At 39.5% G+C, this 27,282-nt stretch overlaps 1 protein-coding gene across 29 annotated transcripts in view; it reads left to right on the forward strand.

Moving 5' to 3' along the window:
* The window catches only part of PHF21A (PHD finger protein 21A), a 189,704-nt gene that overhangs the window by 122,144 nt on the left and 40,278 nt on the right, over nt 1-27,282 (forward strand). For 26 of the 29 annotated variants that reach the window (XM_020870134.2, XM_020870138.2, XM_020870148.2 and 23 more), the window contains 2 exons: nt 20,519-20,719; nt 26,856-27,107. In XM_020870134.2, the coding sequence (XP_020725793.1) occupies nt 20,519-20,719; nt 26,856-27,107 (453 nt within the window). Of the gene's footprint in view, nt 1-90; nt 183-1,610; nt 1,668-20,518; nt 20,720-26,855; nt 27,108-27,282 lie in introns of all 29 variants that reach the window. The other 3 variants (XM_070473110.1, XM_020870156.2, XM_020870158.2) reach the window with 2 other exon arrangements.

Raw genomic sequence — 27,282 nt, forward strand, 5'->3', positions numbered from 1 at the left:
GAAAACATTTATGTCTTTAACATCTACAATTTGACTGTTAGCTAGTTGAGGTGATTGAATATTTTCTTTTGTCCCACATTTCAACTATAGGCATTTTCAGCAGTGAGTTCAGAAGGATTATGAGTATTTTCATATCTTGGTGAAGGAAGACCCTGCAACTCCAAGTGGAGTATAAGTAAGAGGTAGGGTTTATCTACTGTTAAATCTAAAGGTAGGAGGATATAGTTTCTAAATAATACTGTATTCCTTGGTGTATGTTATAGAAGCGAATAGTTTGTTTTCATAGCATAGCACAGGGAATGGTGTAGCAGTTCTTCATGCTAGACATGTTACTTTCTTCTTTAGTTTGCTATCTTCACCTATAATTTTGATTGGTACTATTTTGTTTTGTTTTGCAAGTATCATGCAGTTGAAAGGGTTGACATACTGGCCTCAACACTCCAGTCAATGTAAAAATTAGAATCCTCTCTAGATTATTTCTATTTATCAGTGTCATAAGAAAAAAAAAGACTAAGACTATTGGTAGTTGTTTAGTAGAAGTCATATTGCTGCCAGTCTCGTAGGAAGCTGTGACTTTGCCTTTGCACAGAGGAGTGGGACAGATATTTCTCTCCATCACTGCTGTAACTCATCCTTAGGAGAAAAGTTAAGATGTTTGTGTACGTTGGAGACAGTAGTACCTTGAACAGAATGAAATGTGATGAATTTCTCACTCATTAAGGACACAGAAATTCTCAGGAAGGTATCAGTGTCTCTCATTCCTGTGATTTGTCATCCCCAGATATCTATTGCTAATAAGCAACATAATATTTGGTTCTCTCAAGTCTGTGTTTTCAGGTCTGTTTCTACACATCATTGACATAGTTTCATGTTCTCTAACCACCAATCTAGTAACTTTTCAGCTCCTTCAAAATTATACATGTTTTGGTCCTCTACATATACATTTAAAAAATTTCCTTTCTAAAAATAGACCTGCATTTCCAAGTGCATTTGTTAGAAACAAGATAGATTAATTCTACATTTTATTATCAAAGAACAGTCATCTCAAATTCTTTACATAAATCAAATACTAGCATCTAAACTCACAATACTGTATTTCTCCAAAGTAAAATTTTTAATTGTTATTGATAGCCCATGTTTAATTGTTTTTGTCTCAAGAAAGCCTCTTGGATTGTCACTGCTCAAAATGTACACTCCCAGGTTTGACTTTCTTACTTGTATTGACTCCATTTTCTCTCTGCTTTGTTCACATATTTTAAAAAATCTTCCAGTAAGTTTACTTGTTAATCTATAAGAAATGTTATAGCTGTTTTACACACACATCTTCTATTTTCTGAAATAGCTATATAAATTTCTTAAAGAATTTAACTTTTTAATATTATGCCACAAAATCTAATACTGTACTACGTATTTTGTAAGTATATTCATTCAATAAATAATGTCATCAAACCTTGACTACCTGTTATGGCCCTAACATCCTTTTAAATCTAAGATGAAAGAATGATTAGCAAAGTGCATGCAAAATAGCAAGCAAATTGGTAGTTGTGGATTTCAGAGAATGTTCTGAGAACCTTTTCTAATGCTGCTTTAAATTTGTGTTAATCACACAGATGAAAACCCATCTCTGGATAAGTTGCCAATCTTTAAAACAAAGAAGACCCAGAATGGTTTGTATTTGTATTTCATGCTCTTGTCCTCTGGGATTCAGTAATCTTTTTAGCCTCTCCACAGTCATGCGTGTATATTTCTGGGTAGCAGGCTGATTGCTGCTGATGGTACTAAAATGTTTTGATAGGAGCAAACCTGTTCTGCCACCTTCCTCATGAGCCCAGTGTTCAGAGATGACCTGTTTGCACATGGGCCTGTGGTGGATCATTTTTTGGTACAAGAGCAGTAGAATAAGGTCTGACTCTAGTTGATTGAAGTGGTAGTTTTAGATTCCGATAAGAGGACCAATTGCTGGTGAGGGAGGTTGAAATCGCAGAATGAGTTTGCAGCATGAGGCAGATCTGCCCAGCAGCAGGTTGATTTGCACCGTGAGACAAGCAGCACACATAAACAGATGGCCCAGCAATTAGTCAGAGCACCAGAGCCTGAGCAGGTAGATTGGCTTTTGCCGAATTCTTGACGTGGTTATAGAGAGTGGCTAATGTCTATCACTTTTAAAACTGAAAAATAAGTACTTAGGGAAAGAAATTCTACTCATTAGGCAATGAAAAATATGCATATTAGGCAGAAGAGAAACCTGACTGTCGCTGGATCTGGACATTGAAACCCAGCGTTTTCAGGAGCTGCTTCCTATAGGCATGGGCTGGCTTTATCTTTTGGCATTTGGTCATTCAGCATCAGTATGCTTAATACTTCAGCATGTAATGTGCAGCAAGAATATCTTAAAGTTGCATTTTGATACCGGGTTTCAAAGAATTATGAACTGTTTAGTTGCAAGCATAAGTCTGATATTTGGGCTGAGAAAAGCATTTTTTTTTTAAAGTATACCATGGTGGTAAGTGTCCTGCAAATATAAAAGTAATGTGTTTGTAATGGTATTAAGCCAAAGAAAAATATTAATGGAAAAATCCTTCAGTTTCAAATGTAAAGCATAGAAAAAAAAAAGAGTGTAGTGGAATGCCCAGATCCAATCATCCATCTTCAGACTATAAATGCAAACAATCATTTCTCTGCCAGATACTTTCAGAAGTACTAAGAATCTCATTAATTTTCAAAAACAAGGTCTTGCTGTAGTTTATACCTCTAGACAAAGTGTTTTAAATGTAACGTTTGATGAAGAAAATGCTGTACCTCTGAATTCTTACACTTTAATCTTCTGATTGTCAGATTACACTTATCATAGACCAATACCCTTAGGGCATAAGTTTGCCAAAGAAAGAGAGTTAGTAGTGAACAGCATTGTCAGGGTACCTGTGCCCTTCTTTAGATCTCTGAGGTTAGGGAATATACCTGGAAACACAAGCTACAATGATGGAAACGTTATTCTGAAATGTGAGGATTGTGGGTGCCATTGGTTAGGGCAAAGGTATACATTTTGGCTTCTTTTGTTTCCCCAATAATTGGGAGCTTCCCTCATAGCTCAGTCGGTAAGAAGAATCTGCTTGCAATGCAGGAGACCTGGGTTCGATTCCTGCATCAGGAAAACCCTGGAGAAGGAAATGGCAACCCATTCCAGTATTCTTGCCTGGAGAATTCCATGGACAGAGCCTACTTACCATCCATGGGGTCACAAAGAGTTGGACATGACTGAGTGACTAAATGACGATTCACGATTGATTGTGCCAGCCCCTGTTTCCCAGACTGGCTCAAGCCAGTCACACCTGGCCTTTGTTAGGGTAGGGAGAGCACGAGTCTACCTTTGTATGTATTGAAAGAAGCATTCAGGGTGCTGCATTAAAAACTGCAGGAGAACGCATTATTAATGGGGTAGGTCTCGGTCTCTGTCTTCAAAAAAGGGAAAAGGGAAATCATTTATGTGTGCATTGTCAAGAAGGATAAAGATTGACTTAGTGCTAGTTCTTAATGAATTTTTTTAATGATTTACTGAGAGATACCTAAGGAGAAATACTTAAGTGAGTAAATTACGGTCACAACAGGCAGCTTGTAGTCACCAATGTGATCTAATTGTAAGAGCGATCACCCAGTAATTGTGTCACCCTGCAAGCTTTAGTTTATTGAGCCCATTTCTTACAGGGTGCCACATTATCCAAGATTAGAAAAATAGTAATAAATTTGGGGTTAATATTGTAAAGATTATCAGAAGATTTTGAATCACTTTTGGTTTGAATGAGTTCCCATCATCTGTTTGCTGGTTCCAAGACTTTATGATTTTGGTTTGTTTTTGCTACACATGTATAATTGAGCTGAATATATCTGCCAATAAGCAGAGGAGCTGTAGACCTGCGTAGAGCTTCTGCTTAAGTCTGCAGTATTGAAGTGTTCCTTTTGTTGCGTGTGCTCGTCTTGCAGACTCTGTAGAGCCTTATCAAATGCCGCCAGTTGGTGCTGCTGGTATGAAAGCACAGGGGAGCTCTCATGTGGAAGGTTAATGGAGTGTAATTATAAAGAAAAATGAACTGCTCAGCTACTCTATCTCACTCTACCTGCACCAAGAGTGACAAGTGCTCTGATCTTTTATAAACCCTGGAGCAGAGGTTTAACCATCTAAAATTATGACAGTATAACTGTCACACACACAAACACCCCGTGACGTATAGGCATGCACCCCTGTGTAGGAATGATTCCTTCCTGTTACAGGAAGTCTCAGGAAAGGAGCACCTTCAACCACCAAGAAAAGCTGCTTGTTAAACAGTGTACTTTCGTGTCACTTCTTCTTTTCCACTCAGTTTGTTCTATTTTCTTTTCCTGAAGATGCTTTCCCCCTTCTGATTAGTGGCAAGGCCAACAGCCTGCACTCGAGTAGGTCCATTCCACTGTATCCATCAGACAACAGCTGTCCTTGCTTCCTCCGGGCAGGTCTGTCATGCTTGCCCTCACCACTGTCCTTAAATCGACTGCGTCCTTCTAAAGGGGATGGAAGCAACTGTCTCCTCTCATTCTGGGCATCTGAGCAGAGGAGGCTGTAGGAAGCCCGCATGCCGTCTGATGGGTCTTTCTCCTGCGATGTCCGTATAGCAGTGACTGTTACACACATTTCTGTGGGCTTGTGATGGAGTTAGACCTGTAGGTCCTTTGGATGAAAATATCACAGGAAATATTTAGAAAGGAAAATGACAGCTGGGAGGTACGAGGACAGAAAAGGACCAAGGAGACATTCAGAGGGTGTGATTAATGGACAGATCTGTGTTACTCGTATGTCACGTTGCCAGTGAATACAGTGAATCCGTCCCGCTACTGGAACATCTGAAGGGTAAGCAGAGCTGGATTGTAGAGCCGGGTTGATTGAGTGCTTTTGCCAGCTCAGCACAGAGTTGAAATAAGGTGTTGCAGAATGATGCCACAACAACAAAACCCCTGACATCTTGTTCTTACCGAGTCTGAAACATAACCACTCCTGGCGAGGCTGAGCTGCCTACTGAGATGAGTACATTCAGCATCACGTACATTAGGCCTGTGGAGACTAAGCAGAAGTGATGGCTGTGTCACTTGCACAGCGGTCTTAGTGACTGAGCCCTGGTCTTGCATGGCGGGTGGGGGAGGGGCTGCCAGGCTTCCCAGTAGCCGCTCTGAAAGCAGGGAGGCTGATTTGGAAACCTGTCTGTTTGGTTTATAATGTTATTTCTCCAGCCCCTTTGCATATGGATTTTGATCATCTGTGGTTTATTTTAAAAGCAAAATAGTTGTATGGTTTAAATGGCAGTAGGATACATCTGTTAGTGAATAAGAATTTTAAATCTAGTTTGATATTAGTGGCTGGTGTGTAAAGTTTGCTGTGGTTTACTCCCTTAAATTCTGGAACCCAGTGTTTTACCCAATATGTGTGTTGCTGAGCTTCACAGGTGGCAGTAGTGGTTAAAGAACCCATCTACCAATGCAGGAAATGTAAGAGATGGAGGTTCAGTCCCTGGGTTTGGAAGATCCCCTGGCGGAAGGCACAGCAGTCTACTCCAGTATTTTTGCCTGGAGAAACCCACGGACAAAGGAGCCTGGAGAGCTGTGGTTCATAGGGTTGCAAAGAGTTGGACATGACTGAAGCATCTTAGCATGCACGCACATACATGTTGCCAGCATCCATTAGTGCAAGTCACTCAGTCGTGTCTAACTCTTTGCTGTCTCATGGACTATACAGTCCATGGAATTCTCCAGGCCAGAATTCTGGAGTGGGGAGCCTTTCCCTTCTCTAGGGGACCTTCCCAGCTCAGAACTTGAACCCTGGTCTCTGCATTGCAGGCGGATTCTTTACCAGCTGAGCCACAAGGGAAGCCCGTTACGTTTACTAAACTGAAGCCATTGCTCCAGAGCTGAAGTTTCTGGCTTGAGGTATAAGGTTGGCAACAGAATCTTACAAGTGTCCGTCGCACTCCACAGGGGTGGAAGCGCGTCATTCTTGGGTTGCTCGCCATGCATCCCACCTCAGCTGCCAGAGGGAGTATCTTTGATGACAGGATTACAGTCTTCTGGCCTTTTGGAGCAAGTTATCTAGGACATCCCAATCCTTTTAAGAACATTCCCAGCTCTTCTGGTGCTCAGAGCCTATAGGAAATTTGTCTTAGGAGGGTCACTCTGTGCAAATTGCTCCAGACCCATCTGTGAGCCATCCTTGCCCCATCTCTGACGGTCCCGTTTCCCAGCTCGACTGTATCCTCAGACACCTCTCCCGCTTGGCCCCTTCAGGTTGTTGTGCGGGCTGCTCTTCCTTGGCTTTCAGTGGCCTGTCTTTGTTTCCTGGCAGTTACTATATCTAGAGACTGATGCCCAGCAAAGGACGTTTCTCCCCCTGGCTGATCTCCCCACACCAGGTTTAGACAGTCCAGTATCTAAAAGATACTCCACTTTTAGACAGTCCACTTGGATGTCACCCAGCCTCCTGTCAACCCCAGAAGGACTGGCTCAAACAAACGAGCTTCAGCTCTTTGTTCAGTGAACAGAGCTTCATTCAGACTAGTTTTCTAGGGGAGAGGAAGTCCATATTCTAGTGCCCTTTTTCCTATGAAGTAACTGCATAACTTTTGGCTAGTCATCAATCACCTCAGTGTCCCTGTCTAATCAAAGACAATTGTCTTAATTCAACCCACACAGTAGTGAGAATCTTATTTGGTAAGAGGGTCTGAGAATTTACAAATACAAAGTGCTGTATGAACATACATATGATTGCTTAAGCTAAAAGAAGCACACCATTAGGAAAATATTTGTGAAAATGGAATCACTTTTCATTTAGGATTCACTCAGAAAGTAAGATTCTTGAAAAATTATTAATTAATACATATGTTTATAACATGGATTCCTTTTTCTTAATCATGTAAACTAAATGATTTTGAAAAATCTGGAGTACTCAGAAATGAGAGCCAGTTAAGTATAGGAGATGTTTCTAGTGTTGCGGTCGGATTCCAAGTCTGATGATTATGTTTTGCTTACTGTAAATCCCTGGACAGCTTCAACAAGGTAGTTTTCAGTTTTCTGACCTCTACAGTGTGGCTGTTTAAACAGCTGCTTTCTTCAGTTCTAGAGACAGCTATGGTTCAGTGGTAGAGAAACTGATTCCAGCTTATTCTTACGTTGGTGTTACATGATGGGGAGGAGGGTAAATTGTCTACAAAGTATTTGAAGCTGTTTGGATAAAATTGGCACAATTATGGAACATATTATTACTAAATTTTTTGTTCTTTTCTATTTCGTGTATTGTTGTCTGTTTCTCTTAAGATATTTTTCTCAGTACCCATTTATCACTTGCTTTTATGTCTTTGCTTCTTCCCACTGAAGTCTCAGCCCAGCTGTTTAACAGTGATAAATAAGATTTTGATTAACAGGAAATACATTTGAATTTTGGGGTTATCTGAAATTCTTTTTGACTCACCTTTTACTTTGAAAAATTTCCTAAGTCATGACTGATCCCTTTCCTAGTAACTATAGTTCAGTGAATGTAATTACTGTCTAAAAGTTGAAAACTGGTAACCCATGGGCTTAATCTAAGTAACAAAGATATTTTAACAGTGTTAAAAGCAATTCTTGTATTAGTGCTTTTAGAGAGGTCATTCCCTCTCCAGTTGACTGTAGTCCCCAATACTCTCTGTTATCTCATAGCTGGCCTGCTTCATTCACATACATTACCTGCTTGACCCTTGTTCATGTGAATGTTTAATCCTTGAATGAAACTAATCTTTAATGATTTAGCCTCCTTGTAGTGTGTCAAGATCATCATTGTGAGCGTTACTAGTTTTCTGTGTTCTGTGCTTATAGAGGTGAAAAGTAAAGATCGTGAGATTATATTCCTGCTATTTAGAGATTCACAGATTTATAAACAGAAGAAAATATTGAATACTGAGTGGAGAAACTGAGACCAAGATCCAGTAAATAACTTACCCAAGGTCACAAATTGTATATTAATAGATGTGAGAACTTCAGGTCCTTACCAGCAAGGAAAATAATGTGGTGAGAGGAAAGATAGAAATTAGGTATCAGGAACTAAAACTTTTAAGTCTGACTCTGTCCGTAACTTGAGACCTAGGTCCAGTCGCTTAGATGCTCAGAGCCTTACTGTCTTTCCTGGCAGGTAATAGCTATTTGATATTATTGTTGTTGTTTTTATTGTAATCACTCACATTACATTGTATCTAAAAATCAAGAGACGACTGTGGTATATTCAGACAGTGGAATTTTATATATGGGGATCAAAAGACATGGAAAACCAATATGTATTACTAAGTGAAAGAAGCCAGTTTGTAAAGGCTACCTACTGTATGATTGCAACAGATGACATTGTAGAAAAGCCTAAATTATGGAGACAGTAAAATGATCAGTGGATGCCAAGGTTTGAGGGGTGGAGAGTTAGAGCACAGAGGATTTTTAGGGCAATGAAACTATTCCATATGATATTACAATAGTGGATACATGTTATTGTATATTTGTCAAAACTTATATAATGTACAACATTAAGAGTGAACGCTAAACCCTCCTACACTGTTGGTAAGAATGTAAATTGGTACAGCCACTATGGTGAACAGAATGGTGGTTTATCAAAAAACTAAAAATAGAGCTACCATTGTTCAGTAGCTCAGTGGTGTCCGACTCTTGTGACCCTGTGGACTGTGGCACGCCAGGCTTCTCTGTCCTTCACCATCTTCTGGAGCTTGCTCAAACTCGTGTATGTCGAGTTGGTGATGCCATCCAACCATCTCATCCTCTGTCGTCTCCTCCTCCTGCCTTCTATCTTTCCCAGCATCAGGGTCTTTTCTTTTCTTTTTTTTTTTTTTTTTCATCAGGGTCTTTTCTAATGAGTCGGCTCTTTGCATCAGGTGGCCAAAGTATCGGAGCTTCAGCTGTAGCATCAGTCCTTCCAGTGAATATTTGGGATTGATTTCCTTTAGGATTGACTGGTTTGATCTCCTTGCAGCCCAAAGGTCTTTCAAGAGTCTCCTCTAACACCACAGTTCAGAAGCATCAGTTCTTTGGCACTCAGCCTTCTTTATGGTCTAACTCTCACATCCATACATGACTACTGGAAAAACCAGAGCTTTGACTAAGAGGACCTTTGTTGGCAAAGTAATGTCTCTGCTTTTTAATATGCTGTCTAGGTTTGTCATAGCTTTTCTTCCAGGGAGCAAGTGTTTTTTAATGTCATGGCTATAGTCACCATCTGCAGTGATTTTGGATCCCAAGAAAATAAAGTCTGTCACTGTTTCCATTATGTCCCTAACTATTTGCCATGAAGTGATGGGACTGGAATGCCGTCATCTTCGTTTTTTTAATTGAGTTTTAAGCCAGCTTTTTCACTCTCCTCTTTCACCTTCATCAAGAGGCTCTATAGTTCCTCTTCACTTTCTGCTATAAGGGTGGTGTCATCTGCATATGTGAGGTTTTTTATATTTCTCCCGGCAATCTTGAGCTTCATGCAGCCCAGCATTTCGCATGATGTACTCTACATGTAAGTTAAAAAAGCAGGGTGAGAATATACAGCCTTGATGTACTTTTTTTCCGATTCTGAACATGTCCGATTCTAACTGTTGATTCTTGACCTGCATACAGGTTTCTCAGGAGGCAGGTAAGGTTGTCTGGTATTCCCATCTCTAAGAATTTTCATCAGTTTGTTGTGATCCACACAGTCAAAGGCTTTAGCTTAGTCAGTGAAGCAGAAGTAGATATTTTTCTGGAATTCTCTTGCTTTTCCTGTGATCCAGCAGATGTTGGCAGTTTGATCTCTGCTTCATCTGCCTTTTCTAATTCCAGCTTGATTATCTGGAAGTTCACGGTTCATGTACTGTTGAAGCCTAGCTTGGAGAATTTTGAGCATTTCTTTGCTAGCATGTGAAATGAGTGCAGTTGTATGGTAGTTTGAACGTTCTTTGGCATAGCCCTTCTTTGGGATTGGAATGAAAACTACCTATGGTTGGAACGAGAGCTACCATATGATTCAGCATCCCACTCCTGGACAAATATCTGGAGAAAACTTTGATTTGAAAAGATACATGCACCCCATGTTCATAGCAGCATCATTTACAATATCCAAAAAGACGTGGAAGCAATGTAAATGTCCATTGACAGATGAATAGATAAAGAAGATGTGGTGTGTATATATATACACACATATACATATATATACACAGTAGAATAATACTCAGCCATAAAAAAGAATGAATATATGATTTGCAGCAACATGGATGCACCTAGAAATTATCATACCAAGTGAAGTCAGTCAGACAAGGACAAATATATGATATCACTTATATGTGGAATCTAAAATATGATACAAATGAACTTATTTACAAAACAGAAACAGACTCACAGACATAGAAAACAAATTTGTGATTACCAAAGGGGAAGAGGCAGGGGTAAATTAGAGGTTGAGATTAGCAGATAGAGACTACTATATATAGAGTAGATAAACAGCAAGGGCCTCTTGTGGAGCGCAGGTAACTGTGGTCAGCATCTTACAGTAACCTGTGATGGAAAAGAATCTGTGTATGCCTGAACTACTTTCTGTACACCAGAAACTAACACGGCACTGTAAACCAGCTGTACTTCAGTTTTAATAAAAAGAGTGAACTCTGCTGTAAGCTGTGGATTTGGGGTGATAATGATGTATCAGTGTAGGTTCATCAGTTTTAACACATGTACCTTTCTGATGGGACTGTTGATACAGGAGGCTGTGGGTGGGGGAGCAGGTAATATATGGGAATTCCCTGTATTTTCCACTCAGTTTTACTGTGAAGTTAAAATTGCTTTAAAAAATTAGGTCTATCACAGATACAGAGAGCAAACTAGTGGCTACCAGTGGGAGGAGGGGAGAGGAAAGGGCAGTATAGGGGTGGTACGGGGTGGGATTAAGAGGTGCAGGCTGTCAGGTGTGATACAAGCTGCAAAGACGTATTGCACAGCACAGGGAAGAGAGCACATGTTTGATAATAACTTTGATGGAATATGCTCTCTAAAAACTGTGAGCCCCCATACTGTGCACCTGTAACTTTTATAATATTGTATATCCAGCATACCTTAGTAGAAAATTCAATAAATTAAAAAATATAAACGAGACGACAATACAAAATGAAGTCTATTTAAAGAAAAAAAGAGGGAGACTTCTTGGCAGTTCAGTGGTTAAGAAAAAGAAAGGGTTAAAAAATTGTATTCTTTTTTTTTTTTTTTAATTTTTATTAGTTGGAGGCTAATTACTTTACATCATTACAGTAGTTTTTGTTATACATTGAAATGAATTAGCCATGGATTTACATGTATTCCCCATCCCAATCCCCCCTCCCACCTCCCTCTCCACCCGATCCCTCTGGGTCTTCCCAGTGCACCAGGCCCGAGCACTTGTCTCATGTACCCAACCTGGGCTGGTTATCTGTTTCACCCTAGATAATATACATGTTTCAATGCTGTTCTCTTGAAACATCCCACCCTCGCCTTCTCCCAGAGTCCACAAGTCTGTTCTATACATCTGAGTCTCTTTTTCTGTTCTGCATATAGGGCCATCGTTACCATCTTTCTAAAGTCCATATATATGTGTTAGTATACTGTAATGGTCTTTATCTTTCTGGCTTACTTCGCTCACTCATTATCAGAGAAATGCAAATCAAAACCACAATGAGGTACCATTATACGCCAGTCAGGATGGCTGCTATCCAAAAGTCTACAAGCAATAAATGCTGGAGAGGGTGTGGAGAAAAGGGAACCCTCTTACACTGTTGGTGGGAATGCAAATTAGTACAGCCACTATGGAAAACAGTGTGGAGATTTCTTAAAAAGCTGGAAATAGAACTGCCATATGACCCAGCAATCCCACTTCTGGGCATACACACCAAGGAAACCAGATCTGAAAGAGACACGTGCACCCCAATGTTCATCGCAGCACTGTTTATAATAGCCAGGACATGGAAGCAACCCAGATGCCCATCAGCAGACGAATGGATGAGGAAGCTGTGGTACATATACACCATGGAATATTACTCAGCCATTAAAAAGAATTCATTTGAATCAGTTCTAATGAGATGGATGAAACTGGAGCCCATTATACAGAGCGAAAAAATTGTATTCTTATATCCAACTTGTCAGGCCCTTCCACTGCTGGGTGTGAGGGTTCCATCCCTCACCAGGGAACTAAGACCCCACAAGCTGCATGGTGCAACCAAAAAAGATTAAAAAATAAAATCAAACAACAACAGCAAAAACAAACCAAGAGCCATGTCTTGTGTTTAATGACGTGACCTCTTCTCTTTTGACCCTCACTATTTTGTTGGATGTGTAAACTGGAGAACAGTATGGTAAAGACTGAGCTACACCTTCAGGACTAAAAAGTATGCTAAAAGAAGATAAAACAACAAATCATTTTTATTGTGGCCATACCATCTTTTCTAAAAATTAGAGTTATGTGCTTGCATATGTGTGTGTGTGTGTGTAGGCTTTAAATACTTGTGTAGAGATTTGTGGATTGGATTTAGTCATTTTCATAGTCTATGAAAAATGTTATTCTTCACACTGAAGATTTAATACAAATTAAAATTTCTTAATGAAATGCTTTGTTCATGCTTTTCTCCTGTATTGCTAAATCTCTCTCTTTCTCATTAAAATTTCTAGTATTGACCGTATAAAACAAAGAAAATCCAAACCTGCTCCGAAATTCTGAAAGATGAGTTCAGGTTTCTTCTGTTTCTGTTGCAGAAAACTCAGACTAAATACAGAGTAATGCAAATCATCCTTATGTCACGTGTCTTGTGAGATCCAATCCCTTGAAGTTAACTGTCCCTCATCTTGGCAGCCTATGTAGGTGATAGAATTGCTTCCTCTGTTGTTTTATGCAGAGTCTTGTCAGAAAGTATATTTATAAACTGTTCATTTTTCTCTTTAAGTGATTATAATAAATACTTAGTGATAAAATACCGAAGCTGAACACTTTGAAATTAAGAGATATTCATTTAGTAGCTTTGGAGTCTTTTAATCTGTGTGTTTATGCTATTACGGTAGATGATAAAAAATGTTATTCAGGTTGTACTTTCATTAAATACTTACCAATACAAAATATCAGTGTTTAGTGATTTATAAGCCCTACTTTTGTTTCAGTGTGAGCAAAGCATTACATTTCATCAAAAATATTTTATACCTGATATATCCTGCCTGACACAGTATATTATTCTAATATTCTTCTCTTTTTATCTCATTTAAGAAAAAAGCTGCAAAACTGAGGATTGTTAAAAGATATCCTCGTCTCTGGGATTGATAGATCCATGATAGATCCGTACACATATTCTGCTCAGAATTTGGTTACGTAGCCTGTTATATTTACCTCTCCTAGAATCTGATTCTGTCTTATGTTTCTGTGAAAAAAAGGCTTCCTACATAATCTCAAATTGTACCCAGGGCTTGAGTCACCAAAACAGTCTGTTTTATCTGTAGGTATTCTGTAAAGAATCTGCAGTGTTCTGTGAAACAGTAGAGGTTTTTGGTTTTGTTCTTCCTTCTCCCTCCCCCCATTTTAGGATCATTATTGTGCTTAAATTGTATTTTCATATCCAACTTGTCAGGGACAGCTACTGTGCAGCCATATCCAATCATACTTCTTTTGTGAGGAGAACCGTAACAGCTTCAGGGCAGAGCCGTGAGAGGATTTCTGTAGTGCATGGGGCAACTCTGACATTAACAAGGCAGTGCTGCCTTTAAAGTTGTGGGGTAGAGCCATGGAATGATGGACAGGCTGGTGGAGCCTGCAGGTTTGTAACAGATCGTTACAGAGGGCCATGCCTTGAACTGAACTGGAGCTTAATTTACAAATTATAGCCTGTGTGTCATATCTCACTGTGGTACAAACACAGTGATTCAGGCACTTTTTTAATATTATCAGGCAGCTAAATTGTACAGATTATAAATAGTTCTTATGATTTTTTCCTATTGTTCGCATTACTGTATCTAGGGTCTTTGCTGGGTCAGGTTACATTTAAATTGAACATCTATTTTATGTATTCAGAATGTGGCCCTGAACCACTAATAGAGGTAGAAGAATCTGGGCTGTACTAGATTTCTGCACAGGAAAATATTCTGTACTATGTTTGATTTCTGAGATAAAAAGGCAACAGGTAGCATTCTCTTTCTGAATCCTGTACTTTGTTTGGTGATTCTTATTTTTTAAGAAAATAACAGTTTGAACAAGCATAAAGTGTTGGACTAGATGTTAAAAATAAACTGATTGAAAGATAATTGACATTGAAAAGAAAAATCACATTTAATTAGCTGTTGCTCTGAGCTTAAAACTCATACTAGAGAAATTGTATTATTCATTGGTTATCATCTCTGCTTTTTACATTGCCCTTGACAATTTCCTAAGCACTCCCCACCATTTATTCATTTGATCCTCAGCATTTTTCTGGAGCAGGCAGGACAGTATAGCTTAGTACTTCAAAGAAACATAGAGAACTTAAATGCGAGCTAACTGGGTTCTGATTTTGGCTTCCTTCCTTTTTTATTATGGATAAATATATTATAACTACCATTCCCAGCATGCCGTGCTCTTTTTTAGCCTCTATCTTTGTTGATACTGTTTTGTCCCAGCATCTGGGTGTGTTACATATTGAAACACTGTAGTTCTCCAGGGATTGTTCACTTTTGAGTAAACAGCTACACTCTTTCTTGTTTGATGCAAATTAAAGATAAGTTCTCAGGTTCTTATTACAAGGGTTCATAGATTTAGACAAAGTTTGTCTATAGCTGTCTTGGCAGTCTTTTATAGTCCTGCATAAGGAGTTGGGGGAAGGTGGGGTTGAGTTTACCTATTAGAGCGTGAATGAACTATTATAAGAAAAAAGTAAACTGCATTTCAATCAGGCTGTCAAATAAAAGATCTAATCCCCAATGGAAATGGGATATAAATCCCATTGATATGAATAAAAGGTCTAATCTCCTGTGGGGATGAATGTAAAACCTATTGATGTAAATATCAGTGTGTGTGTGTGTGTTGAAGGAAGAGTAAACCCCAAAGAATATTTTTTTAATTAAAAAAGCCAAAGTCTAATCATTATCATGACATATGCATTCTCTACCATCTGTTAAGCATCTATGTAGAGAATTTTTAACTTTACAGGAAAAAACCCTGATAATTCCAACTGCTGCTGTTCCTTAATTCATCTAAATTGTACTGTACAAATTCTGTGACACCTTGCAGAGCTGTAAAATATCTTATGTTCCCAACTCTCTAAGACCAAACAAATCCTCTTTAGTAGACAATATACACAGTTCACGTATTAGATGAGGTGTAGATACTATGTGTCCAAACAGGTAGTGTTTTTCAAGAATATATTCCTTTTAAAAAAGACTTTTAAGGTTAGATGCTATTTGTCTGATTCTAACTCTGAAACGGAATGTCGGAGTGTTTGGGGGAAAACCTCCTAGTGCCTTACAAAATGAATGAAATGTAATTATTTTTATCTGAGTATATATTGAATATTTAAGTGTATGTGTGTATTTTATCTATCCATCTATATATATATATATATTTTTTTTTTTTTTTGGCTGCTCTGTGCAGCTTACTGGATCTTGGTTCCACAACCAGGGATGAACCTGGGTCCCAGTAGTGAAAGCCTGAGTCCTAACCACTGGACCACCAAGGAATTCCCCTAAGTATATTTTTATAAATGCTGCCACCAATATTCCTCCTTCTGCTCCCCGGTCAGAATTCTGTGTGTCTCCCCTGAACATTCCCTCTAATAACTTCAGTATATATCTTCCCATTAAATTTCAGCTTTAACATCAAGAAGGAACTTATTTTGAGTTTATTGCTTCTTTTCTGTTTTTTTTTTGTTGTTGTTCATAAAATGGTGGAATTGTCACTGAATTTTCTATCTCCTTTAAATAACATGTATCTTTACTCCAGATTGTAATTTTGTCATTGATGTTATGCCAGTAACATACCCTGTTCTTCAGAGAATAATTACATGGCAGCATTCTGAAGACTCATCTGATCTTTCTTACCTTTTCATTGTTGTTAAATATTGGTGTTGCTCATAAATAGTCGATTAATTCTCAGTTGAACAGTAGAAAGGGTTTTTTTAATCCTCTTTTCTCTTTCTAAATTCTGATTTTATTAACAAATGTAAATTTCTCCATGTTAGTTTTTCTGCACACAAAAAATTTAGTATCCTGTCTTCATTTTGCAGTTGGTAAGTCTTAAGACCTGGAAAGCTTTTCCATTGCATTTTAGGTATGAAAATGGGTAACGTTTTTTCTTGACTTTCTGGATTTGTGAAAAGTCACATGCCTCTATCAGTTTCTGGTATGAAGGGGCAGGGTTATATTTCCTGACTGTGTGGTTGATCACAGAGGAAAAAAGACGAAGTTAGGAAGATGTTTGAGTGGGTGTGGCCCTCTCGTAACTGTTGGACGGACAGGTAACGCTGAGTGGAACGCCAGCGAGCTGAGTGCCTGTGTGGGAAAGCAGAGCCTTGAAGCACAGTGTGCAGTTGTGGAGGGCAGGGCTTGAGTGAAGCTTTCTGAATTTGTGTGAGTATTTGATGGGAATAAATTGGTGGCTTGAGTGGAAGAGTAGGCTGTTCTTCCACTATTCCATCTCCCTTCTGTATTGACAAAGGTCGTGGCACTTGGAATGATTGACTTACATTTCAGAAAAATAAACCTGATTTTCTGTTGAATTGAGCCTATAAACTTCTGTGTTTCTCTTTGGGGTCTGTCTTGCTGTCGTGTGAACACATTGATAGTATTGCTGAATGTCACAGTATTTATCACAGAGACTACCTGTCTCAGAAACTGTGACTTCACATGTCAGGGACTCTGAACCCTTCTGCCTTAACAAACCCTGATGAAACCTAGTGATGCGAATGTCAAGGGAATCGCAGACTTGGAATCACATGCTGGGTTTCTGGAGCACTTCTTGACAGATGAATTGAAGGGGGCATTACTAGCCATTCTGGATGTCTGGCACACTGGCCTATTGTTTATAGAAAGTATATTAAGGAGAGAAGATAACAAATTGTTAGGTTTTTCTCTCTCCTTTCTGCCTTCATTCTTTCCAGCTTTGCCTTTTTCAATTCTTTTGTCCCTCCTCTCCCTCCTGACTTTGTTGTTGTTGTTGTTCAGTTGCTAAGTCGTGTCCAACTCTTTGCAACCCCATGGACTGCAGCACGACAGACGTCCCTGTCCTTCACTATCTCCTGGAGTTTGCTCAGATTCATGTCCACTGAGTCGGTGGTGCTATCTAACCATCTCATCCTCTGCTGTTCCTTTCTTTGGCCTTCGGTCTTTCCCAGTATTTAATGAGTAACGAATAGCCAGTTTGTGAGACTTTGCCTTTTCTTGAAGCTTCAGGATAATGTTCCAAGATAATTAGCATTGTTTAAGTTGAATATATGTGAATAACATTGAAAATCCCTAGTTGCTTATGCTAGTATAACCTTCATCCATGACTAGCAGAAGTCATGATTTCTTTGTTTAAAACACACAATAGCAAGAGTATGTAGGCTCACTACCTGTGAAGTTCTTATTTAAGAACTTTGTTTGACCCCACAAGCTAAGAGTTATGAAATACTGTAGCTGTATTCCCTCACTGCCACCCAGAACTTGTGCAGGCCTAGATCAGGGTCTTACTGAAGTTAATGTGATTATCGTTATTTGCAACAGCTACAAGACTGAACTAGAACAAGCCTGGAAGTGGAACCTGGAACAGCCAAGTACCGCACAGGGCAGCCCTCCTTTATTAGCTGGGCCTTCAAAGAGTGTGCAGTCTCTGTGCTCATAAGGAAGGAGCACCTCCACTCCAGAACTCACCTAACTTCAGAGCATTGGTCTTCAAAATGCAGTGAATGGGAGTTTAAGTGACGTAAAGAATCAACATGAACCTTGATTTTAAAAAAATCCATAGACATGCACAACTGTATGCTGGATATTCTTCTCATCTTCTGGTGAACACAGCAAGGACTGCCGGGGCAGTACATTTCTGAGCGGCTCTCTGAAATATGCTAGCGCCTTCTTTCAAAGGAAGCATTACACAGCTCATATGATCTGACCTGTGTCCAGTCTGCACAGCTCTCTCTCTTTTCTTCTTTCCCTCTTCTCAAGGACTAGTAAGTTTGCAGATATTTTGACCCCATCTCCCCTCCCCTCTTTGTTTCAGGCCCCGGGGGAGGAACATTTGGGAACCCTGGTGACGCACTGACTCCCACGGTCCTGGTTCTGGTTCTGATTGGTCGTCGCCTTGCTCTAGCCATGTGGCCGCAGAGTGCTCTAGCCTGCGTCCCTTTCTTGTTCCTTCCCGTACTGTTCCCTCCTGTTGCACAGAACAAGAGGAGTGGGTCCCGAGCTTTGTCTCTTGCTTCTCATTTAACCCGGTTAGGCAGTAAGTGGAAGAGCACAGTGTATTTCCCAAGGATGGCTGGAGAGGAGAAAAACACCCTTTCCTTCTGTGCCTGGTATAGCAGTGATTTAGTTTCCGGTGCTGTTTTTGTTCAAAGTATATGTTTTGGCAGGTATCCAATTTATGTTTGTGTTGTTTCTCCTCCCCACCCTGATCTGAGCTGGGAGGTTTGTTTTTGTTTTGGTAAAGATCCTCTAGTCCCTTTCTTTGGCTGCGGTGCTGTGCTTTACGTAGTTTGTTAATATGTTTAATTAATGCTGATTAATATGTTGGGGAGGGGGACTGAAAGCAGCTCTAAATAATTCTTTAATTGTTAAATGTCTAAATGTTTTGGCAGTCATCAAGTAATAAAATCTACATGTGATGCGTAGAATTATCCATAGCACCACTGCTATTACTCCTCTTCTCTTAAACTATATCCATTTCATTACTCTGCCTTCTATATTTGAGAAATAGGATTTTGAAGACTTGAAAGTTATTTTTATAAGGATTTTATATTTTTATTGATTTGCATTTTTCATGTTCTGCAGATAGTTTCTGGAAATACTTTGAACTCTGCATCTTTCTTTTTTCTTTTTAATGTTTAACTTCTCAGAGAGGCAGTGCTAGCAGAGTGTAAAGTGTAGCCTACTCTCCCTTCACCAACCTTTATACGATATTTTCATTACCTAAAAAGAACTAATAAATTTTTTTTTTTAATCAAGAATGTATTTTGTATTGGCTTAACATTGAAAAAAAATCCATTTTGTAAATATATTAATGTTCAAATAGGTTAAGCACATAACCTGCAGGTTTGGCTTCTTTAGAGAGTATTGTGTAGTGAAGTTGGTTAGAGTCATAAGCAGGAATGTGAAAATCAGCCTGGCCCTTATGGTTTCACTTAACCCCTCATTTAGCGATCTTTATTTACTTCTTTTTCTCTATTTAAAATCTATATTAGAAAATAGCAGTCTGCTTTTGTCAGAAGTAACAAACCTCAGCTGGTGAACTCACCTCAAAAGTGTAAATGAGGAGTGCTGCTTAGACTTTCTTCCAGCCATTAGGGCCAGAGAGTCAGAGCCCAAGTCAGGCCCCAAATGGTTAGTGTACTTTCTCTGAGCCATTTGCCAGTCTTCAGTTCCACCGCTCCAACGTCATGTGAAGAGACATTCACTTAGCCACGTACTTCTAGATGCAGAGTTTAGTTGTGAACAAAGTTAAGTCTGTGCCTGCGTGGAGCGTAACTTTGTTGAAATGTAGTATTATAGTCATGAAGGTTTCTGAACACACCATTTTCTTTGATTTTAATAAAGACAGGGGAAAAAATTTATTTAAAAATTTCATCCCATGTACTGAAAATGCTACTCTGCCTAAACAAAGTTTTAGTAATCCTGTTACATGAGTTACCTGTTTCAGTGAAGTCTCTGTTCTGGGATCAAGGTTTCTTAAAGTCTGTTTAATGTTTTAAACTGGGGTAGATACATGATGTTTGTTTGATTAATAAAAATCAGTAAGACTGGTATCTATGTTATCAGATGCAAAAGAGAAAAAATGACCAACAGTGTACACCACTAATAATTCTGAGTACTTTACATGAGGCATCTTGGTACTTGGAAGAGTCTTAAAGTTACTGTTAATTACCTCATTTTATAGAACAGGAAGTTGAAGCACAGATAGGTTATGTGACTTAACCAATGTCATGTAACTGGTAAGTAGCAGAACTGAAATTTGAATTGCGGCAGTGTATCTCCAGAATCATGTATTTACTGCCTCTTTAAACTGTCCTTCCAGCCCGGCACACGAAGTCATGATAGTCAAGGAGTCTCGGCCCTGCAGTGTGCCCTCCGGTAGCTTTTCTTCTCATCTGTGACTCAGCTCCCGTTTACATGTGAAGTGTTTTCTTAGGCCGTGGGTTCCTGCTCTGTTGTCTGAATTTTAAATGTAGCAGGTTTTAGATTTAGCTGGTTCCAGAGACGCTGTCAGGGGCATGTAGTTGCTGCCTATTTCTCTACAGCTGATAGAACAATATTCTAACAGATTTTATTCTTTTTTGTCCTCACTTGGTAGAAAAGAGTAGTTGAACAGCTACGGAAGAACCTGATAGTAAAGCAGGAACAGCCAGACAAGTTCCAGATACAGCCCTTGCCACAGTCTGAAGGCAAACTGCAAGCAGCACAGCAGCAGCCGCTGCCGCAGCCCCAGCAGCAGCAGTACCACCACCACCACGCCCAGTCGGCCGCGCCCGCCCCCAGCCTGACCGCCTCGCAGGTACGCTGTGCGCTGACCTGTCGCTGCTCGCGCAGAGCTCCGTCCTGTTTCAGCCTGCGCTGACAAGCGGAACTAGCGCGGAACTAGTTTTTTGGTTACTTTTCTACTGTGTCTGGGGTAACAAGCACTTGGAAGTCACTGGCAGAGAGAAATAACATTACCAAGGAGTAAAAGTTAAAATGGTTTCCCCTGTGTCCAAAGAAGGGGAAAAGGGAAAGAAAAATCACGTCTCTGTATTGGAGCAGAATTAGAGTCTTATTTTGAATTCTGAAAGTGTTTATTTACACTTGTTCTAAATGTCTCTGTGACTTGACGTCTTCAGGAATTGTTTTTCTGGAATGCTTAGCAGTTGGTGTGGAAATATTCCAGGATTAATGCCCAGGGGACCAGTAGAAAGAGGCATTTAGAAGGTGATACCACATTTCATAGAAGTGAAATATTCACTTCCAAGTTCATATTCATCTCATATGAGAATATGTATTTGTTCTCATACAGTGAAGGAAATCTGAAATGGAAGCTGCAGGTCAAAAATAGTGCTAAGGAGTGGAAAGCTTAAGAACATTCTAATTGGTGTAGCTGTGCAAGTAAGTGATTTTACTGAAAAGGGCGTTTATACTACCACATAATGTAAGGATATTAAGGCATTCAGGACACATGGAAAGGATGTATTTAGGAATGATTCAATTAAGAGAAGTAATCAAGCTTGATCTCCACACTCTTATTTGTAGTGTGGGCATACCTTTTAAAATGGGACTCTTCAACAGTAGCTCTTGGTCTTTGGAGGTCACAGACTCCTCTAAGACTCTGTAAAGCCATGGATTCCCTCCCTGGAAAAAAACACATTCACACCTAATACAGTCATTTTTGCACATGGTGTCAAGGATTTGGGGGTCTTGTGAAACCTAAGCATGGACACCGCTCATCCACCAACACCATCTCCACCATATCTTTACATGTACAGCAAAAGATGATAGTTTACTTGGCTAGTCACTGTTGAAGTACATTGGACTGGTTCATATACAATATTTTGCAAATGCAAAAAAATACTTATAAAAACACTGAAGGTTACTGAAGGCAGTTAACATTTGATAGAGGTTATATTATAAAGTTATACTGGCACTCTCCTAAGCACTTTACATGTGCAATGTGCACAGTCCTCACCTAGACCCTACGAGGACAGTATTATTATTATTATCTCTGATTTCTAGAGAAGAAAACTAAGGAAGTCACAGAGAAATTAGTAATCGCCTAAAGTCATTTCAGTGTCATGTGATGGAGCAAGGGTTTGAACCCAGATATTCTGACTGAAAAATCTGCCCATTTGCTACTCTAAACTGCTATACAATGTCCAAAAGAGAAATACTGACATTATATAAAATGCCAGAGAAGGAAAAATGAAGAGTCCCCATTGTAAATCAGGTAGCTAGAGTGGCCTGCATCATTTTTACCCTGATCTCCAAGGCTATTTGGAAATGAGGCATTCAAACTGACTTTTAAACCCCCCTGACCAGGACTTGTGTTTCTTCTAAAAGGTTGCCTATCAGTTTACTTCTTTTGGAGTTTTTAACAGAGTTGGATTGGTTGTTCTCTTTCCAAAGTATAGTTTGATCAGAAAGTGTTTACATGGACGGAGTTTGGTAGAATTCACTGTTTCCTGGTACTTGGAGTTTTCTCTATTCATCCATGGAAACTTTTTCTTCAAGTACCATTCCATATTGCACAAATGAGAGGAAATACTTACCTAATACTTAAATAATAGCTATTCCCTTCCCTGGTAATCTGAGTTCCGAGCTGGTTTGGGATGGCAATAGTAAGGGGCCCAGGGCTAGTCCCAAAACAGTGGCATCTCCATTTGGTAGCCTATCTGATAATTTAACTAATTTAGCTAAGCTTGTTTTATATTGCTTTTTTTTTTTAAATGATAAAAGCCAAAAGATCTTCAAGTTTGGGGGTTTTGTTTTTATAGTAAACTGTCCATTATTATTTATCGGGTGCTCCTTATGTGCTAGCTTTTAGTATACAGAGAGGTAGTAATGTCTTAGCAACTGAACAACAACAATGTCCCTGCCTAGAATCTGGTAAACTATGATAAGTATTTTCATTAAGTATGCAAATATTTATTGAGTCTCTACTATATGCAAGCCCTGTGCTGGGCACTGGAGAGGACAGATTCACAAATAAGACAGGGTTTCTGTCTTCAAGAACTTAAAAAATTTAGAAGAGAGGCAGATGTAAACAGCTAACAAGAAAAACATGAAAACACAAGTGAGGAGCTGTGAAAATACCAGAGGACAGTAATATTGACCAGAGGGACCAGAGAGTGCTGCATAAAGGAGGCAGTTTTTGATCAGGGCCTTGACAGATAAGAGAGTTCCGTGATGGAGCAGACGGGAAAGAGCGTCACAGTGCAGAGAGCAGTGTGAACAAAAGTATGGACAGAAAGGAAATGTGGGCCTTGGGAACAGCAAGGAGGCTGATGTGGCTGGAGCTTGGATTCCAGGAAGTGGTGGAGAGGGAGACAGAGCCAGGAGGTAGGAAGAGGCTAGCTGTGGACGCTCTCTAACGTGTGGCAGAACTTCAGGAGTTTTTGGCGGTCACAGGGAGTCGTTAAAGGTTCATGAAGTCAGGGACAAATGGGGAGTTTAATATATGGCATATACTAAATGTTTCAGTCCAGAAAGGATTAACTATTAGTTTAGCGGTCTGTGTAAGCAAGGAGGAGATGCTAGAAGAGCAAGCGTTTTATTCTAAGTTGGGTGATTAGCGTGTACTAAGGCTGGGGAGAAGGAGGGAGGGGGGAAGGAAACCTGTTCCCTTTACTTAGCTAACTCCAACTCATGTTTGTACGTATGTTTAGAAAATTTTCTAATCTACAGAAAACAGTGAAAGAACAGTTGAACACAGGTGTACTCTTCAACTTATATTCACAGCTCTGTCATTTTAAATGAGTACAGGTATAAAGAAGCATGCAATTAATAAAACCAAATAGAAAATAAATGCTTATAGACAAATGGGACTGGAATTCTACTGATAGCTGTCCAAGTGTACAACAGTTACCTTCCGTTCAAAACTAAACCAACAATCTGAAATAGATGTGGAAGTTAATTAGAGCTCATAGTAATAATCCCTCTAAGTTCTGATTTGTACATTGGAGCCCGTCTTTTTAAATTCAGTACCTTATGCTTTGCAGCCACTAGCCACATGTGACCATAAAAAACCAGTAACTTAGCAAAAAAATAAAAAGATTTTGCTGTTAATACTTTTTGCCATATATTTTCTGCATTAACTTCTAGTTAATGATCTCTTGAAAGAGATCATACTTGGACCACATCAACCAGTCAAGGACTAATCAGCTTCCATAAAAACAACTTTCTTTGTTTTGGGACACCTTTCCTCTCTGTGTCTTCTCTTCCTCCTGCCAGAACAATTCAGAGGTTTTCATTGGGTTTGGATATCAAAATTTTAGATTCTCTTTGTCATCTAAACTCAAAACTCCAGGATTGGTTTGTGTTCCCTAGTACTTAGAATTGGAGAAGGCAGTAGCACCCCACTCTAGTACTGTTGCCTGGAAAATCCCATGGACGGAGGAGCCTGGTAGGCTGCAGTCCATGGAGTCGCTAAGAGTCGGACACGACTGAGTGACTTCACTTTCACTTTTCACTTTCATGCATTGGAGGAAATGGCAACCCACTCCAGTGTTCTTGCCTGGAGAATCCCAGGGATGGGGGAGCCTGGTGGGCTGCCGTCTGTGGGGTTGCACAGAGTTGGATACGACTGAAGTGACTTAACAGCAACAGCAGTACTTAGAATAGAATAAGCACCAGACCAGGAGTAAAGAGCTAAGCAGTACTTGTGGCAATACCTGATGTCAGTAAATGGTTAGCAAATATATTCATCAAAAGCTTTTCATCAGAACATACAGTACTAGGTCTTGGGCCTTTATAGACAAAGAGAGTTATGTAGCTGCTAGAAGACATGGAGTGAAATTCGCTACAACTAAATATTTCTAAAGTAGAATAAAAATGCTGACGTGTGAACACACTTGTTAGAATTCAGTGCTTTTTAGTGTTGCAGTTAATGGTAAGTATATAATTCGGGTTAGTTTGAGGTTTTACTCACTTTTAAAGGATAATTATTCAGAAAATTGATAATGACTTAACCTGAACCAAGCATATTTCAAACAGAAGTATACTGACCCTCTTTTTAAAGTAGTACAACATGCACAAATGTTTCTAAAATCCATGTCAGTGAGTTCTGCTGATTATAGCTTTTCTTCCACAACTCGTGGTGGTACCAGGATTGAATGCCATCTGGTGTGACTTGCTCACCACTTCAAAAGTTCTGTGTATTTAAACGTTTTAAATTGAAAGATAGAACTAATACCACACTGGATCCAAAACAGATATTAAGATAGCTGGTAGGATAAAGCCAGTCCTCGCTGCTGTACTGCTGTGACATTTCTGATGGTAAGCAGCATTTCGCTTTTATTTGGTTTTCATCACTGATAGGCAGTGGATGGCCTGCTACCTCCCAAGATAAATAATAATTATCAGTGTTTCCCCTTTCACTCCCATTTTGCACTGGAGAGGACAGTGGCAAGGAAGATAAGTCATCTTGTATCATTGACTAAGGGAAGAGGAAACGTATTTGGGTGATATTAATTGTAGGCATCAATAAGGATCACTAATTATTCTCAATATGGGATAGTTGAGGTCAGCTTATTACCTGTTTTTGGTTAAAAAAAGGGTGTTAAAAAGTTAGATAATACATGCAAATGTATTGTCATGCAAATGTTTAAGGCAGAAAAATTACTTAGAACCAAATGACTTAAGGACTTGCATAAACACTGAAATAGAAATTCACAAAGGAATTTGTTCAGATCTCTTTCAGGGAGAGTGGGGTCCTTCACCCTGGTTGAGGGCAGCGCTTGTCCAATAGAACTCTCTGTAGTGTTGAAAACTCCACTGGCCAGTTTGGTAGCCGCCAGTCACACGTGGCTGTAAATACTATCAATGTGGCTAGTGTGACTGAGGAACCGATACTTTAATCTTTATTTTGTTTTAATTAAATTTGAATACCCACATGTGGCTATTAGTTACGAAACTGAACAGGACAAGTATAGAGTAAGAGAAAAAGATGAAATATAGTAATATTAAAATGAGAACCAACAAGTTAGACCAGGTGTATTTTCAGGTTTCTGAAACATCTCTATATAGAGTGACTAATAGCATTTGATAGATGTATGCACCATGAAATGAGATTGTTTATATTTTCTTCTTTTGTAGCTGGCTCCTTTAATTATGCTGATAGAAGAATCTAGAAAAATACAGCTCCAAAGCTGCAGTAGTGCTTGTGGAGCATCAGTGAAGTCCTGTCACCTTAGTTCAGACTCTGTTCTATCAGACTTTCTGAAACTCAGGTGTTTGTTTCCACCCCATCGCCTTTTTCTGGTTCTTTAGTCACTTCTGCAGCAGTCCTTCAGAGAAAGGATTGTTGATAGTGACATATCCCTTTGGTATCAAGAGCTGGTATTTACTATACTAGTTGGTTAATAAGTTTCATTATCTAGAATTGGGAATTTACTGCCTTTGAGGCAGCAGTTGTACTAATTCTCATGTGAGTTTCCTCTCCTCCTCTCCACTCAAAAGAGTTAAAGACACTGACTGTCCTTTTATCCAAGCCTCTGTGTCACAGAAGGCAGATAACCAGAATTATATGATAAGTTTCTTCATATTGATGAGGTTGTAACAGTTAAAGAGATGGTGTGTACCTCATTGATTTGCAACTTTTACAAAGTTTAAATTGAGAGCAAGCAAAAAATTTAAAAACCAGAAGAAATAGTTACACTCACATTCTCTATCTGTAAACCCACTCCTTTCCTTGTTGAAAATCCTACGGCCATATTATCTTGCAGTTATTACTATAAACAGACTTGAAGCTAAATCTGAGAACTCTGGCAAACTTGACATTGTCTTGCCCTCTAGTAAGAACTGTGCTCTATGTACATAAAAGAAATGTTACACGAAAAAGCTTGACTGATTATGAGAACCATTGCTTTGTTTTCTTCTGGAGGTTAGCATTTTGTTTAGTGGGATGACACTTCAGTGTCCTAATATCTGTTCTCCATGTCTCCTAGAAGACTGTAACTACAGCTTCTATGATTACCACAAAGACACTACCTCTCGTCTTGAAAGCAGCAACTGCGACCATGCCTGCCTCTGTTGTGGGCCAGAGACCTACCATTGCTATGGTGACCGCCATCAACAGTCAGAAGGCTGTGCTCAGCACTGATGTGCAGAACACACCAGTCAACCTCCAGACGTCTAGTAAGGTCACTGGGCCTGGGGCAGAGGCTGTCCAAATTGTGGCAAAAAACACAGTCACTCTGGTAAGCCAGCAGCTGCTACTCGTGTGTGCCCACATGAGAGGGTTCAGGATATGCACTTGTAGAGTTCTATCCAGGTTACGCTCCTGCTGGATTTTTCAGTCTCCATCAGTCTTCTACCATACCAAATTCGCCTTTGGGGCTGACGAGGGAATATGGCATTCCTGCTATCTATAGG

Source organism: Odocoileus virginianus, chromosome 10 (genome assembly GCF_023699985.2).
Source record: "Odocoileus virginianus isolate 20LAN1187 ecotype Illinois chromosome 10, Ovbor_1.2, whole genome shotgun sequence".
Lineage (NCBI taxonomy): Eukaryota > Metazoa > Chordata > Mammalia > Artiodactyla > Cervidae > Odocoileus > Odocoileus virginianus.